Source organism: Taeniopygia guttata, chromosome 27, assembly GCF_048771995.1.
Source record: "Taeniopygia guttata chromosome 27, bTaeGut7.mat, whole genome shotgun sequence".
Lineage (NCBI taxonomy): Eukaryota > Metazoa > Chordata > Aves > Passeriformes > Estrildidae > Taeniopygia > Taeniopygia guttata.
The window spans coordinates 2425989-2442286 of NC_133052.1; the positions used below are offsets into that span (position 1 = coordinate 2425989).

Below are 16298 nucleotides of genomic sequence, written 5' to 3' on the forward strand. Positions count from 1 at the left end.
CCCCGCCCTGTCCGGGCCCGCCCCGGCTCCCCCACGGGGCCGGTGACACCGGGGCGCTTCCGAACTACAACTCCCAGCAATCCCCGCGGGAGCGCATGACGTCACGCACACCTCGCGGGGCGGGGCGGGGGCGGAGCGGAGCAGGTGATTGGCAGCTGTATCAGCCTATGGCCGGCGGGCGCGGGGCGGAAGGGGTGGTCGGGCCCGGAAGCGGAACGGGTAAAGGCGGAAGTGAGGCCCGGGGCCTGCAGACGCACCGGCGGGAGCGGCGCTGCGGGCGGTGAGTGCGGCCGCGGCCGCTCCCTGCGCCCCGAGTGGCCGAGCCCGCCGCCGGGGTGCGGACCCGTTCCCTAGGCTCTCGCTCGGCCGAGGGCGGCAGCCCGGCCCCGCCGTTTGGGCGGCCCCGTGGCGGGATGCGGCCGGGGCTCGGTGGCGCCGCTGTGCCGGGCGGGGCGATGCCGGGGCTGCACCGGACGGGCGGGGCGGCGGCTTTGGGCGGCCGGGTACCGTCGCTTCTCGCCGTGCGCCGGCCTAGCGGGGCGCTGCGTGTGGTGCGAGGCGGGGCGGCGGCAGCTCCGGCCTGGCGGCCCCGGTGTGTGCCGGGCGGTAACGGGAGCGGAGCCGCGCCGGGCAGGGGCGGCCGCACGGCCCAGGGGACGGTGCCTGGCTCGGGGCTGGCGTCCCGGCGGCGCTGTGGGTGCTCGGGTCAGGCTCCTCCCGGGAGCGGCTCCCGGGACAGCGGAACGAGCGCCTGCGGCCGGTACCGTGGGACTGTGCGGCGGCTGTGCCCACTCCCGTCTCACAGCCGCGGCTCAGTGGCACTGCGGGAGGTGCGGCGCCAGGACAGAAGGGTTTTCACGGTGGGATCGTATTTTGTGCTTGCTCTGCCTCTGAGGTGGGGATGGGAGCTCCAGGAGTTCCCGGGAGGTGCCTGAGACTGGCCCGGGTCACTGCCGGTGCCGAGCACAGCCCTCGGGAAGGGAAACCCGCGGTGCTGCAGGGCCCTGAGCGAGGCCCACGGGCTGCACGGACACTTTGTGACTTGTCTGGAAGGGAATCTCCAGCAAGGCCATCCTTGGATGTCTGTCACAGCAGGACAGCCCCTGGTGTGTGAGCTGGGGGTGGGATTGCACCAGGAGTGCTGGTGTGAGTGTGAGCAACAGGTTTGCCCTGCTAAATCCCGGGGAAACTGCTGGCACCTTATTCCTGGTGATGCTCAGAGCTCTGGGGTGCTGCTGGGACCTGCGGGGAGCCCAGCCCAGCTGCCCTTCAGTTGCTGCCCTGGGATGTGGCTGCTGCAGCTCTGACCTTGGCTCTTTCCAGTCCTGTAGGGAAGCTGGAGAGGAGAGTACGTCGAGGGACTATTTTAAGTCTGCTGTGGAACAACTTGCATCTGCTATTCTTAGCTTTTTGTGTGGAGGGTCAGCACACTTGAGCTGCCCTTTTTACAGCCTGATGTTGGGCCTGTGCTCTGCTGGGCCTCCTGAGCCACCTCTGAGCCTTGGCTGGGGCCAAAAATCCCAACTCAGTCCATTGTCTTGACATGCCATGCAGTCTGAGGAGCTTCCTGGAAATACCCACTGCTGCCTTGACTCTGAAAGTCTTTTGCACTTCTTTTCAGCTCACCTGGATAATAAGGTGAAAGATCTATGTCTGCAAAGGGTTAAGAATTCAGATAGTACCTGTAGGCAGCTACAGGACCATGTTGATGCATTCTTGGAGTGAGGCAAGCAGAGCCTGGCTGGATTTGGGAGGTCAAGGACAGGAATGTTTGGGGTCATACCTCGGTCTCAGTGTTGAAATCACTTCAGACCCCTCATAAGTCACAACAGTTTGCTGGAACAGTCAATACCTTCAGACCAAAAATGTGCTTCTGGGGTGACCTTTTCTCCCAGGATGCTCTGATTTAGCTGACATTTCACTGCAGGCTGTGCAGGCAGTGAGGAGCACTTCAGTGGGTGCTGATGCCTCTTGAGGTGATGGATCAACCCAGACAAAGTGAGATGGACTCCTGGAGAGGGTTGAGATTCTGGAGAGCAGGAGGGAACACAGAAAGGCTGTTTTGGCATGTGGATATGAATACAGAAAGCTCAAACACTTACCTGGTTTTGCATTGGTAGAGTACACTTTGCTTTCCTGTGAAACCAGCGATGTGTTGGTGTACTGGTTTTGGTTTGCCACCAATTTTTACATTTCCCAGCCAGCTGGACAGTGTGTAAAGGAGCTGTCTGGTGATGTGTGTGTGTGCTTGGCCAGACATAATTGTTGTGCTGAGAGGTGGGATTATCTCCACCACAGCCAAGCTCTTCTGCATCTCAACAGGGATCAGCTCGAGGGTTGCTCGAGGCCTTGCCAGTCATCAGCTCTGATCCAAACTTCTCCAGCTGCTGCACAGTTTTGGATGGTGGTCATGGCATCTCCCTGAAGAGGGAGGGGGAAGGAATGCCAAGTGCTTTCAGACACAGGAAATGAAATGGGAACGCTTCTAATGAAGTGGGTGTAGCCCAGAGTATTCCTGTCAGCAGACTTAAAAGAGGATAGAATGCAGAAATGTTGGAGTCAGCTGTTTTCTTCCCTTGGGGTATGAAGTTTGCAGCCTCTTATGCAAGTCCTGAGAAGTTGTCAGAATAGCATTGAAAACACTTAGACACTGGGCAGAAACAGGAAACCTTCCTGGATGTGACAGTATTGGGGAGGTATAAAATTCATCTGAGGTCTGGGGGAATGCTGTCCTCCCCTGGAGCACAGGAATGAGCTGCTGGAGCAGCTCTGCATAAACAGATAAGAAAACACTGTTTTTCATGTTTGCTTTGGTTTGGTAGTGCTCCAAATAAGGAGCTGCTCGAGGCAGGAGATCTTTGTGCAGTCTGGGAAAGATATTCTGAAGGTCACAGATTCTTTGCGGTGCAGGTGGCAGTTTCCTGCTTTGCATTGCTGATGTTGCCTTCTTGCTGACTGAACAGTGGGTGCTATCCAAGGCATGTGCTGAGTGTCTGGTCAAGTGAAGCTGTGTCTGTTGAGGGCATCTGAACAGGAGTTAAACAACCTTTGCTGAAGAATTAAAACCCTGATGCTCTTGTTCCTTTGAGTCAGTCCAGGCTGCATCTGTGAGTTGATCCTCCAGCCTTGCTGTGCCAAGGATAACTGAAAGTAGGTGAAGGCTCCAAGAGGGAGCATCTGTGGGACTGGGAGCTAGTGGGCAGCTAATGGGAGATGAAGATGATGTAAAACTCTTCCTCAGAAGTCTGTGCTGTTGTCACAGCAGGATGGTGGCCTTGAAATCTCTGGGGATAGAGTTGTTTTGGAAAAACTGCTTTGGAAAACAGCTGGCTGCTGGGGCTGCTCCAGAGGCCATGGATGTGCAAATATCAGGAAACAGATGTGTGTATCAACAGCATGAGAAGCAGATGGTACTAGCTCAGGTCTGTAGCTGAATGAGTAGGTCAATTTTGGAATGCAAATCCTATTTACTTCTAAATTAAGGTGAGCGTGTCAAAGTCTTTGCGAGTCTTGGATAAGGGACTGCACAGAGAAGGTGTTACACTATCCTAAGTTAGTCACAGCCAGAGGAGTGCTGCTGGAACTGCTGTGTGAGCTGATTCGGGTCTGTGAATCTGCACTTTGGGGCTGTAGTGCAGCTCCTGCCAGCTGAAGTGGAGAGGGGCGCAGTTCAGAGCAGTCCCTGAACTCCAGACTGTGACCAGGGCACTGAGGGCTCATTCTCTGAGGGAGGAGAAGGCAGGAAGGGAGAGTATTGAAACCTGTGAGACTTGGTGGGACTGAGGTCTGCAGGTTGGGTGTTTCCTGGTTCTTCTCCTCTGTAACAGCTGGGTCAGTTCCTCCTTTCTCTGCAGCCTGGGCCCTCCTGCAGGCAGGCTCAGGAACTTTGTTCTGATTAATCCTATTGATGAGTTGCAATATCAGGTTGACATTCCATGCTGTGCTAGCCTGGGCTAGTGTGGTCTGCATGTGGCTCTGGTGGGACCTGCACTCTCTGCTGGTCCTGCTTGTGGAAGTCAGGAAGTTGCTCCTGACTCCGTGTCCTGAAGCTGACTCTGCCCCCTTGGGCCAGCTGCCCATGCAGTGTGAGGTGAAGCAAAACCACTGGGTAACTTCAGGGCTTCCTCTGCCAAGGAATTAATGTAACACTGTCAGCTATTTAACGAGATAAATGCTTCACTGGGGCTTTTGTCTTGAGTATTTTGGTTCTAAGCCAACAAATCCCCAGTGAAGCAACTCCTTGCATAGCTAAGAGCAGCAGCAGTTGTTTGGGTAACCAGAGTCTTCAGGATTAGGTTTCTAAATATCCTCAGCTTTCAGAGTAGTTTTTGCTACTGGGTGAACACAGGGCAAAAATATCAGATTCTCTAACTTCTGACACCTTAAATGAGCAGCTTCACTGTGGTGGGGTGTTCTGCAGAGGTTAACATGGGGACCTGACAGTAATTCCCATGTGATGATTTGTGTTCTTGTCCTGGGTAGGTTTGTTTGAAATGGGCTCTGGTGCTATTCCCCAGCATCCTGAGGATTATGGAGAATGGTCTTGCACTTGGGTAGGCAGGGAGAGCAGCAGCCATGGCATGTGCTTTCTCATTTAGAGCACTCAGATTCTTGAATTTAATATTCCTGGCTGTGTACAGCCCCCTCCAGCAAACCCTGGCAGGCAGGGGAGGAGTTGGAGGAGCAAAAGTGATAGACCTGGAGCTCTCACTTGTGGCACAGCATCAGGAGCTGGTACTTGACTTTGATCTCAATGCAAACAAGAAACTATCTTAAGAGTTCACAATAAAGAAATCAGTGCTTTTGCTGTGGGATGCAGAGCTCCTGTGTGTGCTTCAGTGAGCAGGAGGTGGGTAGGGCAGGTAAACAAACCAGCACGAGCCTTTTCATGGGTCTTGTGATCTCCCAGCTCCTGGGTTCCACTAGTTAAAAGAAACTAGTAGGAAAATTAATGCCTGTTAATCTTGATTACATGAGTACCCCACCATGTCCTCCTTTTTCATGGCCTTGGCAACTTGAATGAACATGGCAGGCTGGGACTTCAGCTGCTTTCCCTCGTCTGTGTGGTGCTGCTGTGGTTATTTTGGTCTGCCTGACCTGTGGCTCGAGTGTCAGTGCTGGGATTCTCGTGGGGAGCAGGGAGGAGCCCAATCCTGTGCTGGAAGAGGTGGGAGGATGAACAGCTCCCCAAGCACCAGAAATGGCTTCATACAGCAGGAGGCAGTCCCTGTTTCTCAAGTCCACTGGTGGGTGTAGGCTGATCTAGCACAGGTTCAGGCTGTGTAGTTCAGCTGCCTCTGCAGAGCTGGGTTCTGTCTGCCTGGAATCCTCAAACATCTTGGCGTTGGCAGAAAGTTCCTGTCCTGCCATGGAGTGTGCTCGCTGTCTGCAGCACTGGTGGGCACTTCCTTTGGTTATTTGCTTCCTCCTGTGACCATCAGCTGGTCAGGAGGAAGGACTTTGGCCAAGTCTTCAGCCCAAGGCCATCAGTGACTAGTTAGGGTCTCTAAATTCCACTCCAACACATGAAACATATGGCAACCTCTCATGTGAATATGAAGCCATATAATCTTGTATCCAAGCATCAGAGCACCCTGAGATGATGATCTGGTTCTCCACAATTGGAGCAGTCAAGGCTCTGGCTGCTTCCCTGCCTGCACTGACCAGTGGCTGTCCACGGTGAGCTCAACATCGATGTGCTCACCTAATTCTGGTGGAGTTTGTGTAGCACAACCAGATGGCAAAATGCATCAAGATCTGTGAAATATAGGTCAGGCTAAGACTTGAGGATGTCAACAAGCTCATTTCCTTGTTTTGCTCCGGGAATGACCTCTATCAGATTTCGGGAGGCCGTAACTCAGACACACTGATTCGCACAGTGCTTGTGCAGAATGTTGGTCTTGAGCAGCAGTGGAGCTGATAGACTGCCAGGGAGTTATAAATACAAGGTTAAATCAAAGCTGTTCCTTTGCAAGCTCTGTTTAGAGGGGAGACTCTAAAGGTGGAAGCCTTTTCAGGCTGGTAGAGATGCAGAGCTGCTGCTGAGCCTCTTGAACGTGGTGGTCACCAAGCTGCTCCCTCACCGCCCAGCAAAGCCAGTTGTTGGTCTGTTCCTTGTCAAGCTTTCTCATCCTGTCAAACAGTGTTTGCCCTTCCTCAGTAGAGGGAGGGGAGTCCTGACTGTGCTGCTTGCAAGGCTTGAGCTTTCTTCACAGGACACTCTGCTCCTGTTTGACCTGTTTAAAACTTCTTATTCATGGGAAAATGCAGGATTTCTTTGGGGGTACTCTCAGGATAAGGAGAAATTGGCTTTGGGGGCATTTTCTTTCAACAAACAGCCTGCTTTAGGAGAGTAGAAGGGAAAGTGGTGATCCAGAGCAGATGCAATCAGCTGTAGCATTTATCATCCACAGGGAAGTGGGAGTTGTGAAGGGTACAGGAAATGTGCCTAAATCTGTAACTGTGTACTTGGAAAGCATTCCTGTTCTCTGCAGTCAGCAGAGCTTAGTGCTTACAGAGGCCCTGGGATTCACTTGTGGGTAGCTCTGGGTGCAAACCTTGTCCTGCTGTTCCTGCCATGGTTTTGTGCTTCTGCACCACTCGGGAGGTTGGTGAGGGGAGTGGTTGGCAGTGCTGATCCCAGGGAACGCTGTCTGTTCATGCTGGCTTTGAAAAGTCCATGTGAGGAATGTGGTCAGTAGCTGATGGCTTGGAATGCTGTGGGATAAGGGTGCTGAGGCAGTGGGGTGGGAAGCATTAGGTGCTGCCTCTGTTTGGATCAGGTTGAGTGGTGATTCCTGGTGTGCAGCAGGAATGGGAGGGGGAGCTGCTGTCAGCTCCTGTGCCCAGAGAGCAGCTGCTGTCAGGTGCCTTTCTGAGGTGGGCACCTCCTCAGGTGCCCCCCCTGCAGCAGATCACCTGCCTGGCTCCAGGGCCATCCTTGGGCCCAGTGGGAGGTGCAGAATGTTGTGGTGTAAATGCCTCAGGACAAACAGACAGCTCTAGAGATTCCTTTTGTCCAAGTGCCTTGCAACCTGCAGAGCTGCCTCCTGCCACTGTGGCACTGGGATGGCTCTGTGTAACATTGATAGTCTGAAGTTGCTTCCTTGTGAACCTGGGAAAGGAGGAGGGAGCTAAAGGTCAAGCTCAGTTACCTCTGTGAACTGTGTAATTGCTGTTTGAATAGACAAAGCTCTAGTAACACCCATTGTGTGCTGGGTGCTCCTTACCTGCCTCACCCCAGCAAGGTGTGTGTAACATCCAGACAGGGTGGAAGTGCTGGAGGGCCCACTGGTGGGGAGGAGAGCTTGTATTGCCATTACCTCTTTTCCAGAGAGGCTCTGCAGACTGACATCCTGCTGCAGGGGCTGCTGCCTGGCAGGAACTGCTCTGTGGTGTTCACAGCTGATAACTTTGCACTGTGGGAAGGAATCACCACCAGTCTGTGCTGATGGTGGCTGCAGATCAAACCACCCTCTAGAACTGGTACATCTGGTCCTTGAGCGTGTCACTAACTCTGACCTCCTCTTCCAGTTGCAACCTGCCTACAGGTGGATCCCAGTGCAGAACCTGCAGCATCCTTAACTCTCGGCACTCCTGCACTTAGACCACAATGGCAGGTCGAGGTGGAGCTGCCCGACCGAATGGACCAGCTGCTGGGAACAAAATCTGCCAGTTTAAACTTGTTCTCTTGGGCGAGTCAGCGGTGGGGAAGTCCAGCCTGGTCCTGCGCTTTGTCAAGGGGCAGTTCCACGAGTACCAGGAGAGCACAATTGGAGGTGAGTGCCAGCTCCAGATGCCTGTGGCCAGGAGGTCCTGACCTTGCTGGGGTAGTCTGGGGTGTCAGAAACAAGACTGGCTATTTTAGTCTGGTCTGGGATTTTTTGCTATAAATAGAGCCAAACAGTTAATGCTTTAACTCTTGGTTCATAATTTGTTTGTTGGTGTAATGATCAGCACAGCACAGCAGAGAATAACACTATGGCAACCCCACACTTTGCCTTTGAGGCTTTGTTTCCAGTGCCTCAGCTCCAGCTTCTAATTGGAACTGAGCCCTTCACTTTAGTTTATAGCCCTTAATTATCTTTTCAGACCACGACCTGGGATTTTGGGGCTGTTTCTAGCCTGATTCTGTTAACTACTTTCACAGTGCTTTCAGGTCCAGTAGTTTATTAGGTTGAAATAATTAGCATGGCGTCATCAATCAACCAAAGGCTGGTTAGCACGTGGGTCTCTGAGCAGCAAATACTGGGGGGTGTCCTGAGAAAAGGCTTGAGTTGTCCTTCTGTGACCTGTGCTGGGAGTGAGCACAGCTCAAAGTGTCGCTTGCTGGCAAGCAGGACCTAATGCTCCTCTGTCTCTCAGACAAGAACCAGTTACTGACCTGGGGTGTGTGGTGTAACTGGGCTGAGTTTGGTGCTGTTATTGGTACTTGGATCACAGCTGGACTGTGTGATCCCTGTCAGGGGCTGCTGGGAGGGTCTGGCACTGTGGGTGCTCCAGGGGCTGGCTGCTGCCAGCGTTCCTGTCACTGTGTGATGGTTCTGGGTTCCTGTGAGCAGGGGCTGTGACCCAGCAGAGCTGCAGCTGCCCCAGTGAGTGGAACTGGCCTCTGCAGGGCTCAGCTCGCTCCCATGTGGCAGCAGAGCTGCTCCGAGCTCCTGTGCCGGCTCTGGGCCCTGTCCTGCTGGAGCTGAGGCCAGCCCCCTTCTCTTGCAGCTGCCTTCCTAACACAGACAGTGTGTCTGGATGACACAACGGTGAAGTTTGAGATCTGGGACACGGCGGGGCAGGAGCGATACCACAGCCTGGCCCCCATGTACTACCGGGGGGCTCAGGCAGCCATCGTGGTCTACGACATCACCAACACAGTGAGTGTGGGCAGGGCTGGGGGGCGTCCAGGGGGCTGCCAGGAGGCTCCCAGTGCCCTGCAGGTACCTGCCTGGGGCTGCCAAGTTCTTGAAAACTGCTCACAGCCTCTTCCTCAGCTCTGGCCAAGGCTGTGAGCTGATACAGGATCCTGCCAAGTGCTGCAGAGGCAGGACACTTCTCGCAGGAAAGCCTTGTTCTAATCATATCTGCCCTCTGGATTCCTACATGGCTGCCCTTCCTGACTGCTGCCTCCTGTTTGCTTCCAGGACACATTTGTACGAGCCAAGAACTGGGTGAAAGAGTTGCAGAGGCAGGCTAGCCCCAATATTGTAATTGCACTAGCAGGAAACAAGGCAGACCTTGCTAACAAGAGAGCTGTGGACTTCCAGGTGAGTGGGAATCCAGTGAAGTTGTTACCTGAGCAGATCAGGAAAGCATCTTTTGCTTAAGTGAGGGAGATGGCAGCTATGTAAAGTATGCTTTGAGGGAGAATGAAAGTGAGATTTTGTGCTGAGGACTGCAGGGTGCTGGTGAGCAGGGTCTGTGCCCTGCTTTTCCCTTGCTTTTGTAGTAGCACATGTGGCCCTGGCTGGTGAAAGTCCTGGTGAATGTGGAGGAGGAGGCCCGTGGAACATAAGCTTCTGTCCTCAGCCTCCTTTGCTGCCTTATTCATGTGGGGATGTCTGCAGGGTGTGAAACAGCATCTTCTGAGTACGAGACACATGAGGAATCATTCCTAGCTTGTTCTCTGCTCTTCACAGCTCTTACCTCATCTGGGCAGGCGCTCAGGAGAGGTTCTTACCCAGCCCTTGCACAGGATTGCTTGTGGTGCCCTTGCAGGGGTGACACACTCCCAGCTGACCCAGCTCCCAGTGCTGTGTGTGCATGTGGCTCAGTCAGGCTGTGCCCCAGCCCAGCTGTGGGACACTGGGCTGTGTCCCGCACAGGGCTGCTGGTGGAGCAGGTCCCTGGGTTGTCCAGGCCAGGTGGGAGCAGGGATAGGGGAGGGAATTTCTGGCCCGAGGTGGGACACAGCGTTTCTCTAGCAGTTAATGTGTTGACAAGTGAAGTGCATGAAGTCTGCTTGGGCCTCCTGCCAGGCTGCCTGTAGCACTCTGATGTTATTGTTTGTAGGATGCACAGACATATGCAGATGACAACAGCTTGCTGTTCATGGAGACGTCAGCGAAGACAGCGATGAATGTGAATGAAATCTTCATGGCAATAGGTATGGCCTGTATATAGGGCTGGGGGGGGCTCTGAGCACCAGCCCTGCAGCCCAAGGGGGTCCCGTGTCAGCCGGGGCTGGTGGCTGTTTCTGGGGCAGATGTCCAGTTTGCCACACTGGTGTGACTGGTCATTCCCTGAGTGTGTGGAGCCTTAGCCTTGCAAAGCTGGTTCCCTGTCCCCGTGTGTGGCGTGGTGATGGAGGTGGCAGCAGATGTGATGCCAGCCAGGGCCAAGGATGGGTTGGTTTGGCATGCAGTGCAAACTGCATGTTTGTCCTGTCCCAAAGCTGTGAGGGCTGAGGCTGGAGCAGGCTGAACCCAGCCTGGGGTGCGCACTGGGAGGAGATTGGCCTCTCTGGAGGACCCTGCTAACATCCTGTTTCTTCCTAGCCAAGAAACTGCCAAAAAATGAACCCCAGAATGCTCCTGGTGGCCCAGGCAGGAATCGGGTGGTGGACCTTCAGGAGAGCAGCCAGCCCAGCAGAAGCCAGTGCTGCAGCAACTGAGCAGCTGCTGCGGCCCTGAGCCCCGCAGGACGTGACTGGAACCCACGCTAACGATCGCACTTACCGTAGGGCGGCTGCTGCCGGCGCCGCCGTGATTCTCCATCCCTTTCTGATCATAGGCTGGAGGGAGTTCTTCCACCTGCACCTTTCTGTACAAATACTAATTCAATTCTAAGTCTTAAGTCACTTTTTTAATATATGAACTTCTGCTCTTCCCTCTTCCTGGTGGTGGTGGATGCAGGACCTGGTGTCTGCCCAGCCAGCGTGGCCGTCCCGCAGGTGAGGCCAGCAGCAGCCAGGTCCCACAGCACTGTAGTTCACTATGGGAAACAAAGGGATATTGGGACACGTGTTTAAAGTTCCCTGTCTGTAAGAGCTGAGGCTGATCCCGTACGATGCGCCCAGAACAACCACTAAACTGTAGCATTAGAGACAAACTCCGGCTCTTGGGCCACTTATTGACCAAATCAATGATGAGTATTTGGGGTGGGGCAGAGGGAAGCAAAACTGGTTTCTTCTGTATTTTGTATTGTATGTTTCTCCATGTAACCAATCAGTATCTTGTCAATATAGTACATCCAACGAGCTGCCTGTTGTCTTTCTTTGTGTTGGACTCCAGCATGCCAACTCTTCTTTTCTCTCGGTTCTGTCGTAATGCACTAATCCTGTTGCAACTTTTGCAAAAAATCTTGTATAGAAATTTGTCCTTTTCTTGATGGTTGTGATGCCACTAATATTGTTAACCCTGCTCTGGTGGGAATACACAAGGTTTACTGATGTACAGAGGTGGGGTGGGGGAAACCTTGGGTAACCTGTTGGTGGGAATGACATGTATTGCAAAAAGCCTGTAATTCCACAAAGAATGAAGGGAGGTATTAAATGGCTTCTGTTGCCAGACTCTAACTGATGTTGGCTGCTGCCTAGTGCCTAATGCAGTGTCTTATGCATCCTGGTATTTAAGAGGAACTGTTGACTTAGTCTTCATCACAAACTTCAGTTTTGTGTGATTAAAACAAAATTTTTATAAACCTATCATAACAACAATGTTCATGTTTCTTAATGCAGCAGGGAATGGACCCGAGCCCAACAGTTCTTGATGGAGGCTGAGCTGTGCTGGGCTGCTCCTGGTGTGTCTCACATCTTGGTAGGGAAATGGAGCCTTTCCTTCCTGAGGAAGGAGCAATGGGGCTCTGAGCTTGGGCTGTGTGGCTGCTTGTGCACACTGCTCTCCTCACTGTGATGCTGCTGCTGTTCACTTGGCTCCAGGGTGCTCAAGGAAGCTTGAGGGAAATTGTGGGAATTACTCCTTGCTTGATACTTCTGGGGAAACTCTACAATGCAAGATGGGGAGAGGTGGGGGAACAGTGTGTGGAGGAGCTCTGCTCTGCAGTGGGGCAGGCTTGGGCTGCTGCTCCAGAATTCATGAACACAATGCCTCTGTCCCTGGAGCACGATGGCCTTGGAAGATGCTGCTCTCCTGTCACTGCTGCATGGACTATGAAACCCCAACATCCTGGGACCTGGAGCCAGTATGGAAGAAGGAGCAGCCCCTTGCAGCTCCATCCCTGGTGCCAGCAGCACCATTCGTGTTCAGGAGAGGCTGAGGATGGAGATGTGCTGCATTTGGAACCCACTGCCCCCCTCAGCTGAGGGGCTGCGAGAGGCTCAGTGACAGGAGAGCTGTGAACAGAGTTGTATGAACAGCCTTGGCTTGTGTGCCCTTCATCTGCTATCCGAGGTCTCAGTGCCTCTTCCTCATGCTGCATTTCCTTAAAATCCTGGATGCAGGAAGGGTCTGGAGTGATTTGCTGATGGAGTGTGTGGGAATCATGCTGGAGCCTGGGCTGCCTATGGGGTGTGGGCTTCGGTGGCCCCCGCTTCAGCTTTGTGTGGTGCTGTTTGTGATTGCTGAGCTGCTGGAGGTGCTCAGGATCTCTGTAGGACCACCCAGTGCTTGTGTGCTGCTGGTTTCCCCAGGCAGCCAGAGATGGACCGGTTCTGAGGAGAGCTTCCCTGGTCCCTCTCAGAACAATTCAGGGAACACTGTGTGCAGTGCTGTTGCCATCTGCTGGCTCCTCTCCCTGCGTGCCTGGTTTCTTCCCAGACCTGGGGTCTCTGTGAAAGCAGCTGTGATGCCCTGAGGAGGGTGTTGCTGCTTGCAACAGGTTCTCAGGGGCTCAGCAGCGAGGCTGGGGACCTGCTGGTGTTCCTGGTGTGTCTGGGCACTGGGCTGTCTGATCTCAGGGTGGCTTTAGCACAAACAGGCGTTCCTCCCTGCATACCTGCTGCCTGCCCACACAGCTGCTGCCTGCCCGGGCCTGAGCGCGGCTGTTTGTGGTGGTTATGCACCGCACCCGGCCTTGAGCTTCTCCCTCCTGCTGCTGGGAGCTCGGGGATGGCTCCAGCAGCCCCTTGCCAAGCTGGGAAGGGGAAAGTGTGATACAACAACCTCACACCACACCCTGCCAGGCAGCTTGTTGTGGTTCCTTCTCTATTGTGTGGGGATGGGTATTGGCTGTGGAGCTGGAGATGATGCTGGCAGCATTGTGAGGAAGGGGGGAGGGTACCCCAGCTGCTCCTGTACAGGTGAGTGGGACTGTCCTTCCTGCCTGCTGCCCCCCTTAGCAGCAAAGTGCTCACAGAACCCTCTGGGTCTGCTGTCTGACCCCATTTTGTGCTGCCCTGAAAAGCAAGAAGTTCTTCCCTTTCTGTGCATCCAAGAGCAGGGCGCGGCCTCCCCATCAACACCCAGAGAACACATGAAGATTCAATGCAAAAGGATTTTTATTGGATACAAAAACATTCCAGTTTAGTGAAAAAAATGACATCATTGCTGATGAAACTTGTCTGGGCTTAAACCCGAGACTTGCTCCTGTCTGCTCCGGTCCTGCCGTGGCCATGGGTCCCATCCTCTCACACCTGGGCTTTGCTGGTGGCTCCCTCCTCAGCAGCTGCTCCGCTCTGTGGGGCAGCAGGGCTGACCTGGATGGGCACGCTCCTCTCGGGAGCGGCGGGCAGTGCCAGCCTGGGGGCCTCGATGCGGAGCTGTCCTTCCTTGGACAGGGAGCAGGTCAGCGCCTCGGCATCCACCTCCTCGGGCACGTCCCACTCCCGCTTCAGCACCTCGTACTTGTAGGAGAAGGAGCCCTTCTCATCAACATTCTGCGTCTCCTTCTGCCCCACCAGCACCACCTTCCTGCCCACCACCTTCACCGACAGCTCCTCGGGAGCGAAGTTCTTCACGTCCTGGCAGACAGAGAAGCCGTCCCCAGAGCTGTGGCTCAGGCTCATGCTGGTGCTCGGGGTGTGCTCCGCGGCGATGGCTCCGTGGTTGCTCAGGAGCTGCTCGAAGCTGCTCATGAACTCCCGAGCTTTCTCCATCTCCTGCTGCAGCTCGGTGAAGATGGTCTCTGCGTGTGGCCAGAGGGTCCTCACTGTGCCCAGGCGGCTGGCCAGGGAGCTGGAGGCGAATGGTGCGAGGTGCATGCGGCAAAGCATCGCTGCTGCTGTTATTGCTGCTGCTGCTGCTGCTGCTGCTGCTGCTGTCCCGTTTCCAGTGGGCTGGAAGCGTTCTGCCCCGCTGCTGCCGTCGGAGGCTTTTATCGCCGTTCTCTGGAGGCGGGGCCTTGTCCCGCACATTACATCACCCTCGGGAGAAGGGCTCAGCCCTTTCCAGCCCGTTCCAGCTCATTCTTGTTACTCACCCGCGAGGAGTGGCAGCGCTGACGTCGTGCCCGGCATACCTTCGCCCTGACTCTTACAGCTCTGCTCTCCTGGCTTATAATTAGAGATCACCTCAGCCTCTGAGCGGGATGCCTGAGCCACCCTTGCCAAAAATCTGTGCCCTTTGCTTTTCCCAGGCATGGAGTGAGTCTGGGCTCATCTCCTCCCTGCCTCCCCCCACCCTCCGCTGTGTTCCATTTCCCCCCGTCTGTGCCCAGGGGGGTCCCCTCAGGTGACACCAGAAGTCAATCCACATGCCCAGGTGGGGTGCACAGTGAGGTGCTGAAGGGTCACGACAGAATGGGGGTGGCCAAGAGGGAGAGGGGTCCCAGAAAGTGAAAGGAGTGCCTGGCAGCAGATGACCTGGGGCATGTACTTCAGGGGTGGGACTCATTCCTGTACTGGCAGAAGTGATGAGCTCCTGGCACAGTGGATCCTGCCTCCCCTGAGCCCCGGCGGGGGTCCAGGGAAGGGCTCTGTAGCCCCCCGGCCATGGCCCCACGGGCCCTGCTGCATCACGATGGCTCTGCAGAAACCTGAGCTCCCAGCAGTGACTGCGGCTCCCTATTTGTGGTATGTGACCTGTCCCCAGAAACAGGCGCTGCTATTTTGGCTGGTGGATAATCAGCCTCTCAAAAATAGGCGATGGCTCCAGGACGCTGCGTGGGGAGAGAGCGTTCTGGAAGGGACACACCCCTGGGCAGGGGAGAATAAAATCCGCTGCTCCCCTGCCCCAGCCCAGCACGGCTCCGGCCACTGCACCGAGCAGAGCTGCAGCATAGCACATCCCTCGGAGCAGAGATGCTTTGCCGCCTGCACTTCATGCCGCCCATGTCCAGCTCGCTGTTCCCGTGGCTGGGACCCGTCCGCACCCTCTGGCCACATCCAGGCACCCTCTTCGCCGAGCTGGAGCGGGAGATGCGGCTGGAGATGGAGAGAGCTCGGGAGTTCATGAGCAGCGTGGAGCAGTACCTGAGCAGCGGGAGCAGCCCCGGGCGGTTCGGCATCGCCCCGGAGCGTGGGGCCGGCAGCGCTGCCCTGACCCAGGGCCCTGGGGACGGCTTCTCTGTCTGCCAGGACGTGAAGGACTTTGCTCCCGAGCAGCTGTCGGTGAAGGTGGTGGGCAGGAAGGTGGTGCTGGTGGGGCAGAAGGAGACGCAGAGCACAGACGAGAAGGGCTCCTTCTCCTACAAGTACGAGGTGCTGAAGCGGGAGTGGGACGTGCCCGAGGAGGTGGATGCCGAGGCGCTGACCTGCTCCCTGTCCAAGGAAGGACAGCTCCGCATCGAGGCCCCCAAGCTGGCACTGCCCGCCGCTCCCGAGAGAAGCGTGCCCATCCAGATGGGGCCGGCGGTGGCACAGCCAGCTGGCAGCGCTGAGGAGGGAGCCGAGCGGGCCAAGGCGTGAAGAGGAGCAACAGGGACCAGGCTGAGCCTGGCTACGGGGGCAGCTGCTGGCCGCAGAGCGGGACTGGCCCGGGGGGTGGTGTCTGCCCAAAACATGCGGCTTTTTTGATATGTAATAAATATTCCTAACTTTTATTTGTGTGATTTTGGTGTTTCTGGTCTCGCCCAGCCCTGTGCTTGGCAACGCTCCTGCGTGTGCCCGTGCAGCGCGGTGGCAGGGTGGGAAACGGGGCTGTGCCGGCACCGGGAATGTCCTGGCACCTCTCCGCAGCTCTGCCCTGCCAGAGGAGGTTGGGCGAGGGGCTCCGGGCCATGTGCAGCGCTGAGAATCCCCGGCAGGTCCTGAGCATCCCCCTGGGCAGCTTTCGGACAGTTGCCTCCCATCTTTGGGATGCTGCTGGAACCCTCCCGCGCGGTGCCCGCAACCCCCCGCCAGCGCTGGCACCTCCCGGGCGCCGCCCGCCGCTCCGCGCAGCAGCGGCGCTAATCCGCTTCCCCCGCGGTGCCGGCGGGCGGAGCCGGTGCCGCGGTACCGGCCGGGAGGCGCGGCCACGCTCCACGCC

At 55.8% G+C, this 16298-nt stretch overlaps 3 protein-coding genes across 3 annotated transcripts; 2 read left to right on the forward strand and 1 right to left on the reverse strand.

Moving 5' to 3' along the window:
* Positions 1 to 217: 217 nt before the first annotated feature.
* Positions 218 to 11189, forward strand: RAB5C (RAB5C, member RAS oncogene family). Its single transcript, NM_001245819.2, is given in 6 exon segments — positions 218 to 280; positions 7534 to 7778; positions 8719 to 8870; positions 9138 to 9260; positions 10006 to 10099; positions 10491 to 11189. Coding segments are annotated over 5 exon segments (651 nt in total). The 5' UTR covers positions 218 to 280; positions 7534 to 7612; the 3' UTR covers positions 10607 to 11189.
* A 2183-nt stretch (positions 11190 to 13372) lies between these two features.
* On the reverse strand, positions 13373 to 14180 carry LOC100190429 (heat shock protein 25-like). Its single transcript, NM_001245736.2, is given in 1 exon segment — positions 13373 to 14180. A coding segment is annotated over 1 exon segment (585 nt). The 5' UTR covers positions 14105 to 14180; the 3' UTR covers positions 13373 to 13519.
* Positions 14181 to 15092: 912 nt separating this feature from the next.
* On the forward strand, positions 15093 to 15870 carry LOC100218864 (heat shock protein 30C). Its single transcript, XM_004174664.6, has one exon. It carries the CDS (start codon positions 15131 to 15133, stop codon positions 15734 to 15736), a length of 606 nt encoding a protein of 201 aa, XP_004174712.3. The 5' UTR covers positions 15093 to 15130; the 3' UTR covers positions 15737 to 15870.
* The last annotated feature ends 428 nt before the right edge of the window (positions 15871 to 16298 follow it).

Coding starts and splice junctions, on each gene's coding strand:
- LOC100218864 (XM_004174664.6), top strand. CDS start 15,131: ATGCTTTGCCGCCTGCACTTCATGCCGCCCATGTCCAGCTCGCTGTTC.